The following is a 20,898-nucleotide window of genomic DNA, read 5'->3' on the forward strand; positions in this document are numbered from 1 at the left end:
AGAGAAGGAGGTAGGATACAGGAAGTGGAGTAATAACACTCTCTAGTCTAAGGTGGCAAGAATGAAAAATGATGACCTTTTATTGAGCCCCTTTCATTAAAAAGTTAATTTGCATACTTTCATTATTTAAATTCTATTATTGACTCCACAAATATGTATTCTTTTTCTCCATGCCATAGAATAATGAAGTAAGTTTCAATAAGGTCAAATAACTTGTCAATTACAAAATGGTTGAACCAATATTAGAGCCCCTTAGACTTGAAGTAGACCTCTCATTAAACATGTTTTTTCTTCTGCAGGAAACAAGCTTCTTCTAAATTTAGAGCTGAGCCCTGGATTTTTTGGAAACAGCAGATTACTGTTTAGTGTCATAACCCTCATTTTCTTGGTATCAATCGTTGGAGTCTCCAGGAAATTCCTCTAATTTATCGCCCTCAACAGGGATATTAGCTTGAAGCTCTTCATCTTCTCTCCCCTTCCCACTCCGATATCCTATGACAAGCTAATACCTCCCTACCACAAAAATCCTGGTGTGCAAAATGAAGGGCTTCCATGACCACAGACTGGCAACACGAGACTGTGAATTACCATTCCCAGATGCCTGGGTTGGCAGCCATTCTCCTCTTGTTAAGGACATTCTAAGATGCAAAGCCACAAGCAAATAAAATAAATAGTAATTAGGACAGGGACTACATATGGTCATATGAGCACCACCTTGGAGGAGAAAGGAGTGGGAGCAGAGTTGGAAAGAGATTGTGGAGAGGATGATGATGATGGTGAGATGGTGAAGGCTTGGGTGATAAATAAAGCAGTTATGTAATGCACCTGCCTGTCTTTTCACCCACCAGTGTGGTCATTACTCGCATAAATAAACCACCTGTGGTTGAAACCACATTGCTTCCCTTGTGCTGTCTGTCATCATCACTGTGGAGTGAAGTGGAGGGAGCAGAATTGAGGGATGATTAATTTCTTTAAGGCTATTATGGTGATAACAGAAATCTGGGGAAGTTGCTTTTTCTTTAATGTCTTTATTAGACACAATAAAATTTGGCTTCCAAATGCAAATGCCTCCAAAGCTGGGGGAAATTTTTACTGAAATCCCAAAGACTGGGAATTATCAATCTGAGACACAACTGCCTCAGAAAGCAGCAAAATGGAAGTGAGATAGAAGAAAAATAGTAAAGCTAACACATTAAAATAGCCGTCAACTTAAACTTTGGAGTTCAGATGATAGAATAAGCAAGATGAATTCCCTGGACTAAAGTTAAAAAATTGTGACGATTTCCCCTAAAGACAAAAGTAACAAATTAAACCCCTGAAGGCAATAACTTTCCCTTGCAAAACCCTAAGGAGACGATGTGTCTGGAGCCCAGGAGAATGAGGCCCCGCGGGTACCAAGTCAATTACTGCACATTTATCTCTAACAACTACCATAGGGAATTGCAAATTATCCAAGCGGGAGGCCCACATACCTTTTCTGGGAGTCAGGGAATGGACCCCTGCTCTCCTCGCCACCGTATTCACCCAGCCCACACCCCACCCCACCCCCAGCCACACACCAGATTTGCTTCCCATCTTGCTTTCCATGGGCCATGGGGTTGTGTATCTGGCTCCAGCCTGCTGGTGAGCTTTCTGCTTCTCCTTAGGAGAGGAGGAGCAACCCAGGATGGGTCAGGTTCCCCAGATGGGGTTGATAGAAGTCAGACAGGTCAGTGCCCATGTAGGGGCAGGAGGAGGCATTTGTCCCCTAAAACCCCAAAATGTACCAGCTCAAAGACACCCCCTTCTCTTCTCACTTCTCAAAGACAAGTGGAACTTGAGACCCGCAAAGGACCTGGGAACGCCCCAGGAATGTAACCCCATCATTTAACAGAGAAAGCAGAGTGCAGGGCTCCTAAAATCACAAGGATTCAATTCCTGGACAACCTCCCTCGAGCCCTGCCCTCTTTTCCTACCATGGAGGCTCATCCAGCCATTATGGCAATTCCAACTCTTACCCAGTGATTCCAACCCTTTTGAATGCTTTCCCTGGGCAGACGCATCTGAAACACATTCACTGGTGCTAAGACAGGCTCAGAAGCAGAGCGGGTGACTGCCTACAGTGGGCTAATTTCACATTTTGATGCACGTAAGAACGTAGCAGGGAAAAAACTAGTGGAACTTAAACCTCCAACTTTCCCAATTACTCTCCAAATTAACATCTTTTTCTGGGTCTATGTACAAACATTCTGGCATAGATGTCATCTTCCTGTGCCTGCCATCTTGTGTTCTGCTTTAAAATCTATCTCATAGACAAATATCCAGAAATCAACATATTCTTTCATTTTTAATCTCTGTATAGTATTCCCTATCATAGTTTGCAAAGCTATTCTCCCATTGTTTCGAATGTTTGGTTGTTGCAAAATCTTTAAATTTAGGAATAACATGGCACCAAAATAACGGAGAACATCCATCCTTATTCTTTCAGGGAAAAACTTAAGGCTTCTCCAATAAATATAATGTCGACTCATATGTATATATACAGTTTATTGTATTTTTAAAAACACTCTTAATGTCTTCAGAATTTAAATCGGTAAGGAGATGGTAAATTTATCTGAATGCCTTATCAGGCTCTAATTACTTTATTTTAATATTTTGTTTGTGATAAAATAGGTTAATGGAGTTATCTGAATTTAACTGCTAATTCTTTTAATGTGATGTTCTTAGTTTGCAGATTTTTTATTTGGGGCATTTGCCTTTATATGTCCATAAATGAAATTGGCCTAAAATATTCTTTATGTTGTTTTTGTGAAGTTTGACAATAAAATCATATTTGCCCCAAAATGAACTGAAAATAATAATGTAGTAATAATTACAGCCAACATTTATTGAGTACTTACTGTGCAGTCACATTACATATTTTTTTCTCTTATTTAATCCCCACAACAATGTCTGTAAGCAGGTATTATCACTATACCGATTTTAGGAATTAATATGCCATCATTTTCCATTATTCATTGTTTATTACTGAATGAATTATTGGTTCTCAGAAAATTAGAAACATTTCTTCATTGGAGTCAGATGTCTTTTTAGAAACTATTTAATAACTTTTTATTTCTCTATTGGTATTATATTCATGTTCTCTAATTCCTTTTATATCTTTGGCAGATATTTTATATGTTTTTGTAAGTAGCCACCCATTAGTATTTGATGATAAAATGTATTAGCATATCATTGAGAATACTGTTCAACTTAAGTGTGAGTCTTTTGTATTAAGCTATTAAATATGTTTTCCAAATCCTGACTTAATTTTAATTTTCTTTCTCGTTCATTAGAACAATTGTTTATCTTCCCCCCCAAAAAAAAGAATCAACTGTCAGTTTTCTACTGAATTGTTTTTGTTTTTCTACTTGGTTTGTTTTTGTTTTTAGTTTTATTATCTATATTTTGCCAGCACCTTTAATTTGTTATTTGTTTTCTAAATTCTTTGAGCAGGGTTAATTTTGGGTGAGTGGTTGGAAAAAATTAAACATGAGGTTCCCAAAGCCAAAGGCATGCATTCTCGTTCACCCGCCCCCTCCCCTCCCCGGGGCTTTGACCCAGGAGTTCCAGTGCTCAAGATGCTGCAAGCTCCGGAGGTGTGGAGGTCACCAGAGAGAGGTGTGGGACTGCTGGTGGAATGAGAAAACAGGGTCGACCCTGTGCTTGGAGTTCTGAATGGAGGTACGTGTGGCTTTGTGGGGTGCTCCCTAGGTGGGGAGCCTGTACAGTGAGGGGCTGAGAGTTGACACCAGGCGGCTCACAGTCCTGGAGATGAATGGTGTGGAGTCACATGGGGAGAAAGCGGTCCCCTTCTGAGTGCCCTCTCAGGCCTTCCCAGAGAAATGCTCGACTGGTGCTCAGGTTCCCCAACTCCTTTAAGGCTTTACAGTCTCCGTTTTCAACCAAGACAAAGTAGGTTTCAGACTTAGAACGTTCTGCAGGTAATGGTAGCTCGCTAAAATATAACAACTGATACTATTGCTTTCTTATTTATCACAGTGCTCTTGTTTCCTTTTTTTAATAAAAGAATTTCAATGAACAAAGTTAGTGGATTAAAGAAAAGTATTAAGAAAATAATAGTACAGGTGATGAGTAAACATGATCGGAGTTTGGGAAACACTAGGTTGGTATCAAGTTAAGGAGAACTATCACTAAAGTTTCACCCAGTTTTAAAGAAAGAAAGTTGGAAAGCACTGAATGTCTCCTGTAGACCAGGCACAGTTTCAGAAACCAGGGATATAGTGATACATAAAAACAAAGTTCCTATTCTTGTGAGCATATATTCTAGAGAAATAGATCGATAGATCGATCGATAGACAGACATACAGCAAACAAACCAATAAATAGTTCTGAGAATAAAAATAAAGCAAGATAAGTGATAAGACAGAGTCAGGAAGGTGCTTGGCGGAACCCCGAATGAAGAAAACAGTTGAGCAGGACTCGGAATGATGTGAAGGACCCAGGAAAGAGCATTCCAGGCAGAAGGGACACCAAGTGCAAAGGCACTGAGGTAGAAACGTGCTTGATGTGTCAAGGGTCGGTGAGCTGGCCAATGTGGCTGGCCTACGGAAAGTGAGCAGGCAGTGAGATCCGGTGAGATCAGGTGAGAGAGCGGATCAGGTGTGGTCTTGTAGGAGATAGAAATGTGGACATTATTAAAGCCTTGGGATGGATGATAACACTTAAGGAACGAGTTTGAATAGAGAAGAGATGAGGTCTGGGGAGTCGCTGGGGCAGCCCAGCTGCTGGGGGTCAGAAGAATGAGAGGAACCAGCAAAGGGTACCAAGAATGAGTAACTAGTGAGGAGGAGAGGAGCCGAGACAGTGGTGCCCCAGAAGCAAGTGAAGAACGAGTTTCAAGGAGGAGGGAGCAACCAACTGTGCCAACTCCTGCTCGTTAGGGTGTGCTCAGATGACAACTGAGGGCTAACCATCAGATTTAGCAATGGTGGCCTTGACAAGAGAAGTTTCTGGATTAGTGGGGAAGCCTGGAAAAGGGGGTTCTTGCAGGTATGGGTAGAGGGAATTGGAGAATGAGTTTAGACCACGTTGTGAGGACAACTGCGGAAAAGGGGAACAGAGAGATGGGCTGAATGGCTAGAGGGGAAGGCAGGGTCAAGAATGGATTTTCACCACTGGAGATGTCTATGCTGAAGGGAATGATCCAGGAGAAAGGGGAAAGTTCCTGGGTTTAAGTTAGACTCTCTTAGTTTTGGTTTGCATAAAATAGAAGTACTTGGAAAGAGTGTTTTCCTAACAAGTCAGAAAAAGTAACGAGAAAATGTTCTTTTCCCATATCTCTGGGGAAAGAAGGGGGCTGGACAGAAAAGAAAGGGCAGCGTCACCCCTGGGGAGGAGTATTAGTCGAAGACAGCCTTTGATGCCACAAACAACACAGCCCTGTTCACACATGCTTGTCAGCCTCAGAATGTCCACTGGAGCCACACAAACGAGTCCTCTCTCCAGTCTATGCTCTCTCCCTTCCACAATGTCCCTTCCCCATCCAACCTGCTCCACATTCCCTTCCTCCTGCTCCAACCCTGGACACTCCAGGACTCCCTGATCCCCAAGTTAATTTTACTCAATTAAAATTAAAATTAATTTAATTGTTCTTCAGTCTTTTTGAGAAAAAGCAGTGGATTTGAAAGAACCCTGCTTTGAAACCAGACTGAACCAGAGTCAAATCCTGGTGTCTTTGGGGGGAAATTATTTAAACCCTCTAAGTTTCAGTTTACAAATCAGTAAAATAAGAATAATAATGTCCACCTTAGGTAGGTTGTTGTACATGAAATGAAATGCCTGCAAAGCCTAGCCCAGGTGTGCACACTGGATGCTCAATGAAGGCCTGCTTCCTGGCGAAAGGGCTGTTTTCCTATGTAGAATTTTTACATTCGACTAGAAGCTTCCTGGGAATGACAAGATGTCCTTTATTGTTTTCTGATCTCTTACACCAACTGGCAAAGAGCTCCTGAAATCAGGACTGATCAGGTAAAGATCTCGATCATGTACTTTTCACCAAATAGATTTCTCTCCTCTTAGGCTCCTGCATTTCTAGCTTATGGTTGCCCTACCCAGAGAGTCCTACCCTTGTATCCCCAAATGTTTGAATCCTTAAAAAAGAAATCACCAAAACATTAAGTCAAAATGAGTCATCCATCTTCCATACTAAGGAATAGCTCACAACACAGTCCAAGATCTCCACTAGGGCCTGTGAGGCTGAATTCTCCATCCCTATTATACCCTGCCCAATTGCACTGGTAAGTTCCTTTACTTCCAGCATGCTCTACCTCAGCAAAATGGTGGCATGAGCAAAGCCAGCCTCCCAAGATCCCTTTCCTCTTTTTGCCTCCTGCCCAGTTCCTAAGCAGGCCCAGAATCCCACCTCTAGAGCTCTCCCAGACTGATTTCCCCCAACCCCCATCTCCATCCCCCATCAGCATGCTAACTCCAGTCCTTTCCTTCTTCCCTTCCTCTTTATGGACTCACATTCTCACAGGACCCAAATCCCAACCATGTGTTGTGAAGCAATAAAAAATAAATTACAGTACTGCTAATGAGGCTTCTCACTGAACTATTATGAATTCCAGTTGAGTGGGGTCCCTGTGTTGCCCTGCTGCTGTCTGTTTCATTGGCCAGTGTGACACCTGTAGTTTTTCTTTGTTATCTGCAGGGACAATTCTTCCCCATCTCTGACCACCCTCCAGAGCAAGTCCCTTCCTGGGTAAGCCCAGACAGAAGGGCTGGCTGAGCTGTGCCAGTCGGCAGGCCCTTCTGCCCAGGCCTGCACTGACCCACTCCATCCCCAAAGCATCATCGCCAGGACCAAGGCGTCCCAGAGTCAGAGATGAGTGGCAGCCAGAGCCCCCTGAACCCTGGACTCTACATGGTGGGGGGAACAAGAGAGGAAAACCATCTGGAGGGGAAGGAGTTCTGTTAGGTACAAACGATACCTGCTGGTCCTATGGCATGTGCCTCATAATTCCAGAATTCTGTATTGGAAGGACCTGTGGGTGGCAATCATGTTGGAAGTGGGAGGGGATACATTTCTATAGCTCTTTATTTATTATTGAGACAACATCAGTTACTCATATCAAAGAACATGAGTGTGATGGAAATTAGAAGGGTTAAAACACCCTAAGCCACCCCCTCTTTGTTGCCACCACTGAGTGTATGGCCATTATGTTACAAGGTCTCTTCTTTCAGGGGTGGAAGACGGAGATTTGTGGGGCTCAGGATCAGCAGCATTTTTGTGGTGAAAGAGTTAAAACCCTGGTTTTGGGGTCTTGGGGGCCACAGGACTTCTTGGTTGAGGCTTTTCCTTTGATGGGTGAGGAGCCTTCATTGGGGTTTGTACAAAATGAACATAGAGATGTGAGCAGACATGGGTTGAGAAATTGCATGAGGGAAGGAAGGAACCCCATCCCCTCTGTAGTCTGTGACTGGCCTGGATCTCCCAGCAGGACCAGTCAACCATGGAAATTGGAAACCACACAAGTGCCCCTGAGTTCATCCTTCTAGGGTTCTTCAGTCAGTCAGAGAAGCAGGAGCTGATCTTCGGGCTCTTTCTTGTCATGTACCTGGTCGGCACAGCAGGGAACTTGCGCATCATCTTTGCCATTGGCTCGGACTCCCATCTCCACACGCCCATGTACTTCTTCCTCAGCAACCTCTCCCTGGTGGATTTCTGCTTCATCTCCGCCACAGTCCCCAAGATGCTTGTGAATATCCAGATGCAGACCCAGTCCATCTCCTATGGTGGCTGCCTCACCCAGATCTACTTCTGCGTTTTGCTTGCCAACCTGGACAACTTCCTCCTGACAGCAATGGCTTATGACTGTTATGTGGCCATCTGCCACCCCCTGCCCTACTCCACCATGATGAGCCTACAAATCTGTGCCCTGACGCTGGGCAGCTCCTGGCTCATCGCCAACTTCCACTCCCTGCTGCACACTCTCCTTGTGGCCCGGCTGGAGTTCTGTGCCAGCAACGTCATCCCTTACTTCTTTTGTGACCTCGTCCCTCTGCTCCAGCTGTCCTGTTCCAGCACCCAGCTCAACCAGCTCACAATTCTGCTGGTGGGGGGCTTGATCGTCCTCATTCCCTTCCTTGGCATTCTCGTCTCCTACATCTACATTGTGTCCACTGTGCTCAAGGTCCCATCTGCCCGGGACAAGCAAAAGGCCTTTTCCACCTGCAGCTCCCACCTCACTGTAGTCATTCTCTTCTACGGGACCATCACAGGGGTCTACCTGAGCCCCTCATCCTCCCACTCCGTTGAGAAGGGCTCACTGGCTTCGGTGATGCACATGGTAGTGACCCCCATGCTGAATCCGTTCATCTACTGCCTGCGGAACAAGGACATGAGGGAGCTCTAAGGAAACTGTTCAGCATGAAGGTTTTATCTTGTGGGTTGTGAGGCAGCACGGTTGCCCCTCAGGGCCTTTGTGCTGAGAGAGGATGAACCTCAGAGATAGGCTCCACACACAGAGGGTGAGAAGAACGCACGCCTCATTGTCCTAGATGGTCAACATGGCAGGGGAACCCCTCATTGCTGAAATAACTAGAGAATTTGTAGGTTCCTAACTTCTTGGTCCCTGCCCAGGCTACTAAGAGGGAAATGAACTCTCCCCCTAAAGACTCAGAACCCTGTAAACAGATGCAAATTAGCTTTGCAGCTCTCCTGGAGGGGGCTGGGAAGGTTTTACATTCCACAGGAACAAGGTAAACTCACAGGAGCCCATGACCTGTGCTTACAGCCTGTGCCAAAAAGATGTCTTCTGAAAGTTCTCATACCTGCTCCCCCACAGTTCCTCAAATCCCTTAACTATCATGCATCACAATATTCAAACTGGCACACGTGACTTCTACCAGAGATGTTTTACTTCTTCTGCACCCCACCTCCCCAGTAACCATCTTCACGTTCAGGGTTGAATGTGTCTCTGGAGACAGGCTTGATGGCCGTCCTTGAAGCTCCTCCACTCTTGGCCTTGGATCCTGCTGGATGGGGCTCGATAACCCTAATACTTGTATCAGGAATACCTTCAGTGAATGTCTCACCACTGACTCAGCTGAGCACCTGAGAAGGCTCCCTGCCCACACTGTCCCACTTAGGTGTTTTAGGTTTTCTTAGGAAAGAAAGGTTGCCATCCACATGATGAGATGAGACGGGAGGCCAGACCTAGAGTTGGTTCCCGAGATATGAAGACTATAAAGGAGATGGGCCATAATACCCCTCCTCAATATGCTTCTCTACAAGTTCACTAAGAGAAGGAGACAAGGGATAAAGGCCTCATAAAAATGAGTTTATGGCTGGAGAAGTTGTAACTGTCCAATAGGATAATGTCCTAGGCTGCCTGAGATCTTTGCAAGGGGTGTGGTAGAAGAAACAGCATTCCACAGAAAGTCATAACCACTGGCTCCTGGTCCAGGCTCCTCCAGTTACTAGCCATTTGACTCTACTCTAGTCAGTCAGAAACTCACCTTTCTAAGACACACACTGTGATTTTAGCCCCTTCTTATGTTATTCTAGCAGACCCATCTTGCCCATTTCTATTGATCCAAATTCTGCTGATTCTTCAGGGCTTAGATCAAATACCACGTCCTTCATGGAGCCACCCTCAAGTCTCCACTGCTAAAAGAAGGTCTTCTCTCCCCTCTGGAACGCCACAGAACTTTGAGGGGTGGCAGACGGAGATCTGTGAATTCTATTACATCCCTTTTCATACTCTGCTTTGCATTATTCATGTTCACCCCCAACTCCACCCCAGTCAGGATTGTTAGGTCTTCTAAGTTGTATAAAAGATCCTGTTCATCTTAATAACCCTCTCCCTAGAAGAACCTATCACAGTATCTAGTATAAAATAATGACCCAATAAAAGTAGGCTGCTTAGATGTTGCTGATGACAACGATGATGAGGACAATAATGGTGATAGCAAAATTGGAGAAAAGAACACTTAAGGTCTTTCTCCTCATGATTTTGCCTTAACATATTCCTTTTATGTCTCTCCAACCCCATCCAAGGACAAAAAGAGTTATTTATATGGTTGGACAGAGCCCAAGTAGTTCATTGGCCCATATTTTATGAAGGGCAGGGTTACTGTGCCTTGAAGGCTCAGGATCCAGGGATAAAACTCCCTTCCTTCCAGCCTGGTCCGTTCTAATCCCACATGGCTGGCTGGAGTCCCCACTTGGTATCCAGTTACCTCTTTCTCTCTCTCTCTCTACACACACACACACACACACACACACACACACACACACACACACACACACACACACACACACCTGAACAAGCAGGTCCTCAATTCAGATATGGGGTGAGAGTGGGGAGAGGGCAAGCCTAAACTATTTTCCATCCTACCTTTTACCAGTGAGCCCAGTGATGGAGGATTTGGGCTGTGGCTCACATACTAATAAATGGTACCTTGACCCTCCCTCTGTATTGTCTTTTGAGCATATTGTTTACCTCAGGAGTTGGGATGATTGACAGGGCAGGATTCAGCCTTTCCTGGGTCTCTAACCATAAAACCACAAAAACAGTAACAAAATCTCATCTCGAACCTATAAAAATGATGTGGAAAAAAGTTGACTTCAATATGGGGAAGAGATCTTTCTTTAATATGCATTTGCTGTAATGGTGAATAATGCAATGATGAGACCCCAAGGTTAAAAAAAAAAAAAAGGAATTGGACATGAAATAGAAGAAGCAGTTTGAATAAACATGAAACACCTTCAAGTGACCTTGCCCACTGGTGAGCTGAGGCGGCTTTCTGGCTCAGGTCCTCTCCCCGGCAGGGCTTAGGTAAGGTAGTTCTTCCCTCGTGGCCCTAGTCCTGGCCTGGAGGCTGAGGGGTTCAGGGGCTGGAATGTTCTCATCCTCATCCTGCACACAGTGCATCTATACAAGGTGCAGAAACTCAGTGGCTCCTACAGACTCAGAAACTTAAAAAGCAACCCCATGACCACACCAGAATTATCATTTCTATTTTAAAAATCAATAGTTTTAAATGAAAGAAAGAAATGAATTAGTTTCATTATCCACATCAAAAAATAACATTAAGGATCACTAGTAAGGAAGAGGACGCATCTTCAAGAATAACGAGGATTATAATAATAATGATGATGACGATAATAAATAGTGTGTGTACAGTGAGTGCCAAGTCCTGTAACATTTTCTCTCCAATACTTTTTCTGTTAACCTCAGGTGCATCCTCCATACCACAGGGCCAAAGGTACATTCATTTAACAAAGATAATTTGAACTCAAGGGTCTATTATGTCCCAGGCACTGGACACAGTTTCCACTTTCACACAGCTGATGTTCAGGGAGTACGGAAGGAGAGCAGAAAAATAAATAAATAAATAAATTTCTAGTATGACATATCTAGGTGCTCTAAAGAAGAATAAATCTGGGTGAGGGAATCAGGGATTGATAGGAAGTGTTGTGTACCAGTTACCCACTGCTGCGTAACAAACCACCCCAAACTTACTGGCTTAAAACAACAACAATCACGTATTTTTACCTCCCTCAGTTCTGGGGGTGGCGGGGCTCAGCCAGGCAGTTCTCTCTCACACGGTTGTGTCGAATGAGGGCTGGGAACTGGGGTTAGCTCAAAGGATTCCTCACTCACTTGTCTACTGGTTGACGCTGGCTGTCAGCTGGCACCACAGCTAGGACTGTGTCTGGGATGTGTGACCGGCCGCTGTGCCTTGGGCTTCCTGACGGCCTGGTGGTTGTGTTCCCAGGGCGAGCATCCCGAGCATCTCCCGTGATGACCAGCCTCAGAAGTTACACAGCATCACTGCCTTCACATTTTATTTGTTAGAAGTGAGTCCCGAAGCCCAGACCATATGCAAGAGGAGGGGAACTGGACTCCATCTCCTGATGGGAAGAGTGTCAAAGAACTTGCAGACATGTTTTAAAACCATCCCGGGTAGTTAGGGAAAGTCTGTCAGAACAGAAACTCAAATGAAGAGAGGGAGAAAGCTGCATAAAGGTCTGGAGGAATGTGCCGGTTTGAATGCATTTTGTCCCCCAAACGCCATTATCTTTGATGTAGTCTTGTGGGACAGGCTTTTGGTGCTGATTAGATTTGCTTGGAATGTACCCCACCCAGCTGTGGGTGGTGGCTCTGGTGGGATGTTCCCATGGAGGCATGGCCCTGCCCATTCAGGGTGGGCCTTGATCTGGGGAGCCATATAAACATGCTGACTCAAAGAGACTGGACAGAGTGCAGCTGGGAGTAATGTTTTGAAGAGGAGCAAGCTTGCTAGAGAGGAACGTCCTGGCAGAAAGCCGTTTTGAGGCCGGAGCTTTGAAGCAGACGTCAGCTGCCTTCCTAGCTAACAGAGGTTTTCCGGACGCCGTTGGCCATCCTCTGGTGAAGGTACCCGATTGCTGAGGTGTTACCTTGGACGCTTTGTGGCCTTAAGACTGTAACTGTGTAGCCAAATAAACCCCCTTTTTATAAAAGCCAATCCATCTCTGGTGTTTTGCATTCCGCAGCATTAGCAAACTAGAACAAGGAAGAATATTCTAGGCAAAGAGAACCACAAGAGCAAACCGTGAAGCGGGGCATGCTTGGCATGTACAGCAAAGAACTGTTAGCTAAGTAAGGACTCTGGCTTTTACTCGGAGAAAGGAAGACTTTGAAACATTCTGAACACAGAAGTTAAAGAATCCGATTTATATTTTTAAAAGATTGTCTGTGGAGAAAGGCCACTGGCATTTGGCAAACCTTAGTTAGCTGGGAAGGCATGTGGCTGGCATCTGCTTACTCCAAGTTTGCATTTCAAAATGGCATTCGCCAAAATGTCAGCATCAGCTTTCAAGCGCCGTCTTCAGGGTGTCTCTCTCAGCTGCAGCACTGAGTTCCTTCTGTTTGTCAGCTCTTTTATAAGGCTCCAGTGATTCGGTTAAGACCCACCCTGAATGGGTAGGGTAACAATTCCATGGAAATTATCCAATCAAAGGTCTTGCCTACAGTTGATTGAGTCACATCTCCATGGAAACAATCAGTAGATTCCAACCTAATCAACACTAATATGTCTGCCCCCACAAGATTGCATTAAAGAATATGGAGTTTTGGGGGACATAATACATCCACATCAGCACACTAAGCTAAGAGATGAAGCCCAGAGATTGCCTCAGAGAAGCTGTATTAGTTAGGGCTCTCTAGGGAAACAGAATCAACAAGAGATCTATAAATATAAGATTTTATAAAAGTGTGTCAACAACTGTGGGTATGCACAAGTCCAAATTCCATAGGGCAGGCAGCAAACTGGCAACTCCAATGAAGATGTTCAAGAAACTCCTCAGGCAGCCAACAGGCAATTTCAATGAACGTGTTCAATGAACTCCTCAGGAAACGAACTGGCAACTTCGATGAACTCTTCAGGAAATGCTTTGCTGGTTAGCCAAAGAAGAAGTGAAGGTCCTCTGTCTGTCTCCCTTAAAAGTCTTCGACCAATTGGATTAAATTCAGTTGACTGAATTCTCTCATTGTGGAAGACATACCCTTCATTGATGTAATCAGTCACAGCAGCAGCCAATTGACTGATGATTTAATAAACCAGCCTTCTGGTTTATTAACCAGCCACAAATGTCCTTGCAGTAACAATTAGACCAGTGCTTGCTTGACCAGACACCTGGACACCATCATCTGGCCAAGCTGACACATGAACCTAATCATCACAGTAGCTAAGAGAGAACCCCTCAGATGCTTAGAGAGAAACGCCCTGGGAGAACAAACAAGGATTCACAGGAGCTGAGAGAGAGACGCTAAGAGAGACAGAAGCCCAGAGATGTTTTGGAGAAAGCCATTTTGAAACCAGAACCCAGGAGCAAATGACCAGCAGATGCCAGCCACCTGCTTTCCCAACTGACAGAGGTGTTCCAGACACCACTGGCCTTCCTTCAGTGAAGGTATCTCTTGTTGATGCCTTAGTTTGGACACTTTTATGGCCTTAGAACTGTAAATTTGTAACCTAATAAACCCTTTATAAAAGCCAAAAAAAAAAAAAAAAAAGATTGTCTGGTTCTATTTTCATTCCTGTGTACAGTACCTTAAAATTACAGTGATTAAGCATAACCTAATTGTTTGTTTAAATTATTGAAATCCATTTGTACCCTGTAAGGAGGGACTTAAAAGTCCATGTGTGCAGAAAGTACACTGATTGCTCCATCATAAGGAAAAAGCCCAGTGAACACGGCTGTGGGAGGGGAAAGAGGAAACAAAGCTAGTCAGATGTGAGTTGTATCTGTTGTAATAAAAAAAAGATTATCTGGTTCTAATTGTACTTAATGTGGTTATATAAGTTAACATCCTTGTTTCTAGTTAACTATACATGAAAATATTAAATGATAAAGGAGCATGATATATGCAACCTACTCACATATGCTTAGAAAAAAGATAAATAGGTAGATAGATAGATAGATATAGACAGATATATAGAGATGACAGAATGATACAACAAATGTGGCAAAATGGTAAAAGTTGGTAAACATGGGTATCTGGGTAGGGGGTATATTGGAATTTTCTGTATTTTTTTTTTTTATGTTTACTTGTTTCCTAGAAGTTTGAGATTATTTCAAAATAGAATTTTTTTTAAGATTATCTGGTTCTTCATTGTGAAGAGGCTATAGAGGGAAAGAACAGAAGCAGGGAAACTAATTAGGAAGTTAATAAAATTGTCCAGGAGAGAATATGGTGTCTTGGACCTATCTGAAAGTTTTGGAGGTAGTGAGAAGTTGCCAGAGTATTTATTTTGAAAGTAGAGCCAACAGGATTTGCTGATGGTTTGGATGTGGAGTATGAGAGAGAGGTATCTAGGCTTTTTGGCCTGATCAACTGGGAGAATGGAGTGCCCATTCACAAAGACGAGGAAAAATAGATTTCGATGATGGTGAGAGAATGAAGAGTTTGGTTTTGTACGTGCTAAGTTTGAGATGCCTATTTGATAGTCCAGTAAAATAATCCAGTATAAAATCTTCAAGTAGGTATTTGTGTACATGAGTTAGGATTTCAGGGAGAGCAAAAACCCATTAGAATTTGGCTTCCCCTCATTAAGCACTGACACTGCTCTCACCAATGGGTATTTTCCTATTGTTATGGTATATCTTCAGAATAAATGCATATATATGAGGCTACACAAGTTTGCATTCCCATCAGCAATACCTAAGAGTTCCTGTCACCCCCACAACCTCACCAAGAGCGTGCACTGTCAAGTTTTAAAATTTTTGCCAATCTGACAGGTAAGAAATATCCCAGTGCAGTTTAATTTGCAGTTCTCTTATTATGAGCAAGTTGAACATCTTTTCATACGTTTAAGAGCCATTTTTATACATTTTTGTGAATTCAAGTTTTGCCACTTTTTGTATAGTTTTTGGTCTTTTTTTTTGGATTATTTTTAAAAAGTTACTTGTATATTACGGATATTAACCCTTAAATTGTGCTATCTATATGTTGCAAATATTTTCTTCCAGTCTGTCATTTGTCTTTGCTTATTGTATTTCTTGCTATGCAAAAATTTATTTTTATGTACGAATTCATTACTCTTTTCTTTTATTGCATCTGGGGTTTGAGTCAGTTTAAAACCCTTTCCCTACATCCAGGTTATGGAGGACTTCATCCATGTTGTCTTCTAGACTTACATAGTTTCATTCTCACATTTAGATCCCAGATCCATCTGGAGTTTATTTTTGAATACAGTGTGAGAAATGCATCAATTTTTGTTTTTTTCCAGTTGGTTATCCAAGTTATCCCAACAGCACTAAAAAAAATTGATTTCTGCACCAGTGAATTAAAATATCATCTTTAAGTCATACTAGATTTTTATTTGTAGTTGGGTCAATTTCTGAGTCTTTCATTTTATTCCACTGGTCTATTTATAGGCTAGAACCACATCGTTTTACCTGTTGTTTTTTTCATCACTTATTTCCCTTTTCTCCCACCCACACCTTAGTCTGGGCAGCAGGAACACTTAGAAATGAAGCCTAGAAGGATCTGGTGAGAAGACTGACTCTCAGTGACACGCTACTTATCAGTCTACTTTTCCTGTTCATATAACATGCCAAGCCCTTTGACTGAAGTCAGTGAACTTTCTAAATGATATAGCTTGGGTTTCCCTCAAATTTTCACAGCCGTAGAGAAAGTATAGCTCCGAGAGGTGGGAGTCAAAGAGAGAAAGCAAATAAAGACTTCTACCACCTCTCTTCTCCTGGTCTCTATCTAAGACCTAATCCACCACCTTCTCAAGAGACTGCATGAAGGGAGGACACACGTGGGAAGCTCTCAGGTTTGCCACCATTGCCCAGTCTTTGGCCACTTTAGATGGTGGTGCTGCGGCTGGAGCACATGGCGGAGACGGCAGTCATTTCACCGGAACCTACGTGTGCTCCCAGAAAACCAAACTGCTTCCCTTATGTCCCTCTGCTTCTTCAGCACAACACCTGCATCACCCAACCCTTTCCATCCTCACTCTCCTAGCAGCTTAAATTCCCACAAACACAATGAAGAATATTGCCTCTCTCTAACCCCAACCCACACACATCATAACAGATTTTTATAGGAGATTTTACTTGTCAATACTGGGGACAGGTTGGACAAGATGGATCTCTTGAAGTATGTGCTTTACTGAGATAATAAACAACAACAAAAAGGCAAGATAAGAATAAGAAATTGCAGGAAACCAAGTGAGTGGCTTGTGGAATTCTGATAAGTGGATTCAGTATAAGTGCAATTGGTGGCCCAACAGCTAGAGACAATGGCCAGAGGGGAGAGGCAATTGGGATGACTCCTAGTGCTCTTTCTTTCCAAGGCACTCAAATGAACGCCTTCTAAGTATGAAAAAAAGGTAAAAATCCAAGCCTTTCATTCATTCAGATATTTGTCTGTGTGCCTTGAAGACCTCTTAGCATGAAGGAAAAAAGCTTGTGAGGCAGGATAGAATAGGGCATCCGGGCTGTGGTCCCAAGTCTTCTATCCCACTTCAAAAGAGTTAATGCAGAGCTGAGAACTTCAGCCAAACACCTCATGGGACAACAATTTCCCCTAAAGCTCGGAAGCCTCCCCAAACAATAAAAGTTTGTAAAATCATGGGCCCAAGGCAAATTCCTACTTAATAACAGAAAGCATGGGGTCATAAAGGTTGTTATACATCCGCCCAAAGACAAATTTTAGACATGCAAGAGCAGGTCACAAGTTCTGATAACTGTGATAACTATCTCCAACTAGAACAAAGAAGACACCAGGTGTTCAAAGGTTGAGATAAGAAAACCAGTGTAAAACTTCCCTTCATAACAAGCTAACCCACTGCCACTCAGTGCGAGCTTCTCCCTTGAACACATCCACTTTATCTCTTTAATGTGCATTCTTTCTCTTTTTCTTTAATAAACTTTACTACTTATTCCTACTGGCCCCTCGTCTCTGAATTCTTTCTGTGGTGAGAATCCCAAACCTGGAATGGGGTTCTGCCTGGCACTGTCACCAGCAGGGCACCGGTTACAGTTGTACCTGGTTGTAGAGAGTTTAAGTGGTCCCCACTAAGCATGCGTGTTTCTAGGGAAGATTAATTTAGGCCCCAAGCAAAAGCTCACTGTGACGGACAGGCTTTGTGGCAGGTTCTTGCCTGGAGAGGGACTTGTACAGTGGGTTCCCAAAGCAACGGTGCTAGAGCTGGTTGCCTACATAGGAACTACCCTAAGTTGTTTGTTATAGCTTTCCAGGACCCCATCCTGAGATTCTACTTCAAGAGCTCCTGGCCCTGTTTGGAAATATTACATTTAACTTAAGTGATCTAGGCTGGGGTTTTAAGCTTAGCAGGAAACAGCTTCAGTCCTTGGAATCCGAGTCCTTTCTTTCAATAGCTAAATCATCCAGCTCACGTCAGATATTATTCTGATAGCTAAGAAAAGTGGTTCTCAGCCTGGGCCGATATCCACCCCCCACCCCGTCCAGGGGACATTGGACAATGCCTGGAAACATCTTTGGTTGTCACTTGTCACAACTGGGGGGAGGGGAAGGGTGCTTGCTACCAGCAACTAGTGGATAGGAGCCAGGGATGCTGCTAAATATCCTATAATGCACAGGACAGCCCCCACAGCAAAGAATTATGAGGCCCAAAATGTCAATAGTGCTGGGGTTGAGAAACCCCGGCAGAATTTAAAAGAGCATAAATGCAAGAGAACCACATTCCTGCCAATTATTTTCCCCATCTCAGAAGGGGATAAAGTCAACCTTGTGTTGCAGGGTGGAGAGGGATGGGCTTGAAACCAGCTTATTTCCTAAAAAAAGCAAAAGTTCTTCTTGTTCCTCAGCTGGGATAAAACAGATAAGGGGATATTTAAGAATCAAAGTAATACCTTAACATTCTGTCATCAACAGTAACAAATGTACCACACCAATACTAGGGGTCAACAATGGAGGGGATAAGGGATTATTATTTTGGAGTAGTGACAATGTTCTAAAATTCATTGTGGTGATGATTGCACAACTATGTGATGATACTGGGAGCCACTGATTGTATACTTTGGTACTTTGGATGGATTGTATGGTGTGTGAATATGTATCAATAAAACTGCATTTAAAAAAATGCATTGAATGAAAAAAAAAAGAAAAAGAATTGTTAGCCTGCACACAACTGTCATTTTCAGAGGGAATTAAACAAAAATAGCTCCCCAGGGAAAGACTTGGGCAGAAAGTTTCCTGGCTCAACCACTACCCAGAAGAAAAGAACTTTCTCTTTCCCAGGTCATATCTCAGGAGGGCCAGCCTTTCCCTCTCCCCTTTTGGGGCACCTGCCCACCCCACCACGGTAGCAGGACTGAAGGGAGTTTCACAGCCGTGTGAAGGAACTGTAGACCTGCAGGCGCACCCAAGTGCTACACACAAGGTGACCAGATGTCCCCGCTTACACTGGAGAGTTCCAGTTCACACCATTGACCTCGCATAATTAAGAGCACCCCTTTCACTCTGAAAAGGGGCAGGAAATGTATGAGATGAGCCACGAACATCTTGTAGCAGAAAGCAAAGAAGCTGTCCAAGATGACTAGGGTTGTGTCAAAAGGAATCAGCCAACTCTAAGAGGCTCCCACTGGGCAAAGGAGAAATGCTTTGCACATCAATAAGAACAGTAACTGCAATGGATTGATTGTTTTCAAATGTTTACATCCATGAGTGCATTATGATTGAAAAAATAATCGCTGATCACCTTTCCAGAAAGCAAAGCAAACTACTCATTATTGTGAAAAATGGTAAATACAGGGAAGGAAGAATCAAGCACTTCTCCTGCCTTTCCTGTATGAACCATATCTAAGGGTAACCCAATAGTAAATGAGGAAAACTTCTTACAAAAGTATTCCAGCTAGCAGTCATTCACAGGATTAATGAAATAAACAGCTCTAGGCTCCTAACAACATATAAAGAGAAACAACCAGACATGCCAACTATAGTGTGTTCTTGCCAACAGGTGAAACATGAAACTGGGTACACGTCTGTAAGTTTTTAGTTTATATAGAGGAAAGAGAAACATGTCAAACAATGTCCTGGGAAAGCAAACAGCGAAAACTCCACAGAATAATCCAGTTCTTTCCATGAGTTAATTTTAAGGGGAAAAAAAGGATGGGAACTCTAGATTGTAAGATCTGGAAGACAAAGCAACAAATTACCATGTATGGATCTTATCTCGATCCTAATTCAAAGAATTTTTTTAAATTATGTTTTTTAATAAACAGCAATAGGATATTTTGACAATAAGGAACTGTCCATTTTTTTAGGTATGGTAACAGTATTGTGGTTATTTTAGAGTCCCTGCTTTGCAAAGGTACACACTGAAATGTTTATAAAGAAACAACATCTAGGATTTGCTTCAAAAATACTTTAGTGGGGGAGGTAGAGAGACGGGGTGAGACAGAAATGAAACAAGATTGGCCATGAGTTTATAATAAAGTTGAATGATGAATTCAGGAAGATTCACTTATATTTGCTTGAAATTTTTCTATTATAAAAAAATAAAGAATAGAAAAATAAAGAAGACAATAAAATATTTGTTGGCGTTTTAATAGCTGCCAAAAAGTGTCTTCCACAGGTCCAGAGGAAAAATTCCCTTTTAACTGAGGCATTTTTGAGAAACTGTTCAAAAGCTGTAGCCTCGAAGCAGAGAGAAGAGTCCAAGTGGGAAAGAAGGCAAGGCCGGGGCCTGACCGTGGCTTCTGTGAAGAGATCCCAACTGGGTGAAAACCCAGAGTCCTTTTTGGCTAAATGTGGGTCCAAAGAGAACCTACTGTTCCATCCAGGAAAATAGACCACTGAGGAGCAACTCCCCACCTGCCGTGCCCGGTGACCTCCCTGCCTAGCCATGGAACGTGGACCTCCTCAGAGAAGGCCAAACTCGGGCCAAGGCAGCCCCGACGAGCTACAGCCCAGGAGCCAGACGCTTAGGGAACACAACCCATTTGGGTCTGCCTGGCACTTGGCTGTAGGCCTTGACTGGTTTCTTCAGAAAGTGGGAAAAAAGAGCTGATTTGGCACACGGACCTCAGCACCACTGAGGAGTGACAAAAGCTCTCCGTGGATGTCTCAGATACACTTAGACCCCGGGTTCTGCAGCCTAGTGGGGGCAGCTGATCGACCAGGAGTGTCATTTGCTAAGGCAAAATTAAATGCAACGGGGGCTGCCAAGAAATGGGTGGTAAAATCCTAAGTGCCCAAGCGGACTGAGTAATACAACTCTGTGGTAAGGTCATCACTCTATCTTATTTACAATGGAAAATGGAAAAAAGTCTCAATAAAAGAAAATAATATTAAGCAGTACCAGAGACAAACCCCATCTTGCAACCATATAGCACACTGTCAAGGAAAGAAAAAATAAAGAGTACTC

General features: G+C 43.3%; 1 protein-coding gene across 1 annotated transcript; it reads left to right on the forward strand.

Annotated features, from left to right (window-relative positions):
- The first annotated feature begins 7,493 nt into the window (after nt 1-7,493).
- Nucleotides 7,494-8,519, forward strand: LOC119517838 (olfactory receptor 1F12-like). Its single transcript, XM_037814898.1, has one exon. The coding sequence runs from the start codon at nt 7,494-7,496 to the stop codon at nt 8,394-8,396; it is 903 nt and encodes a 300-aa protein (XP_037670826.1). The 3' UTR covers nt 8,397-8,519.
- Nucleotides 8,520-20,898: the final 12,379 nt, after the last annotated feature.

Source organism: Choloepus didactylus, chromosome 21 (assembly GCF_015220235.1).
Source record: "Choloepus didactylus isolate mChoDid1 chromosome 21, mChoDid1.pri, whole genome shotgun sequence".
Classification (NCBI taxonomy): Eukaryota; Metazoa; Chordata; class Mammalia; order Pilosa; family Megalonychidae; genus Choloepus; species Choloepus didactylus.

Coding starts and splice junctions, on each gene's coding strand:
- LOC119517838 (XM_037814898.1), top strand. CDS start 7,494: ATGGAAATTGGAAACCACACAAGTGCCCCTGAGTTCATCCTTCTAGGG.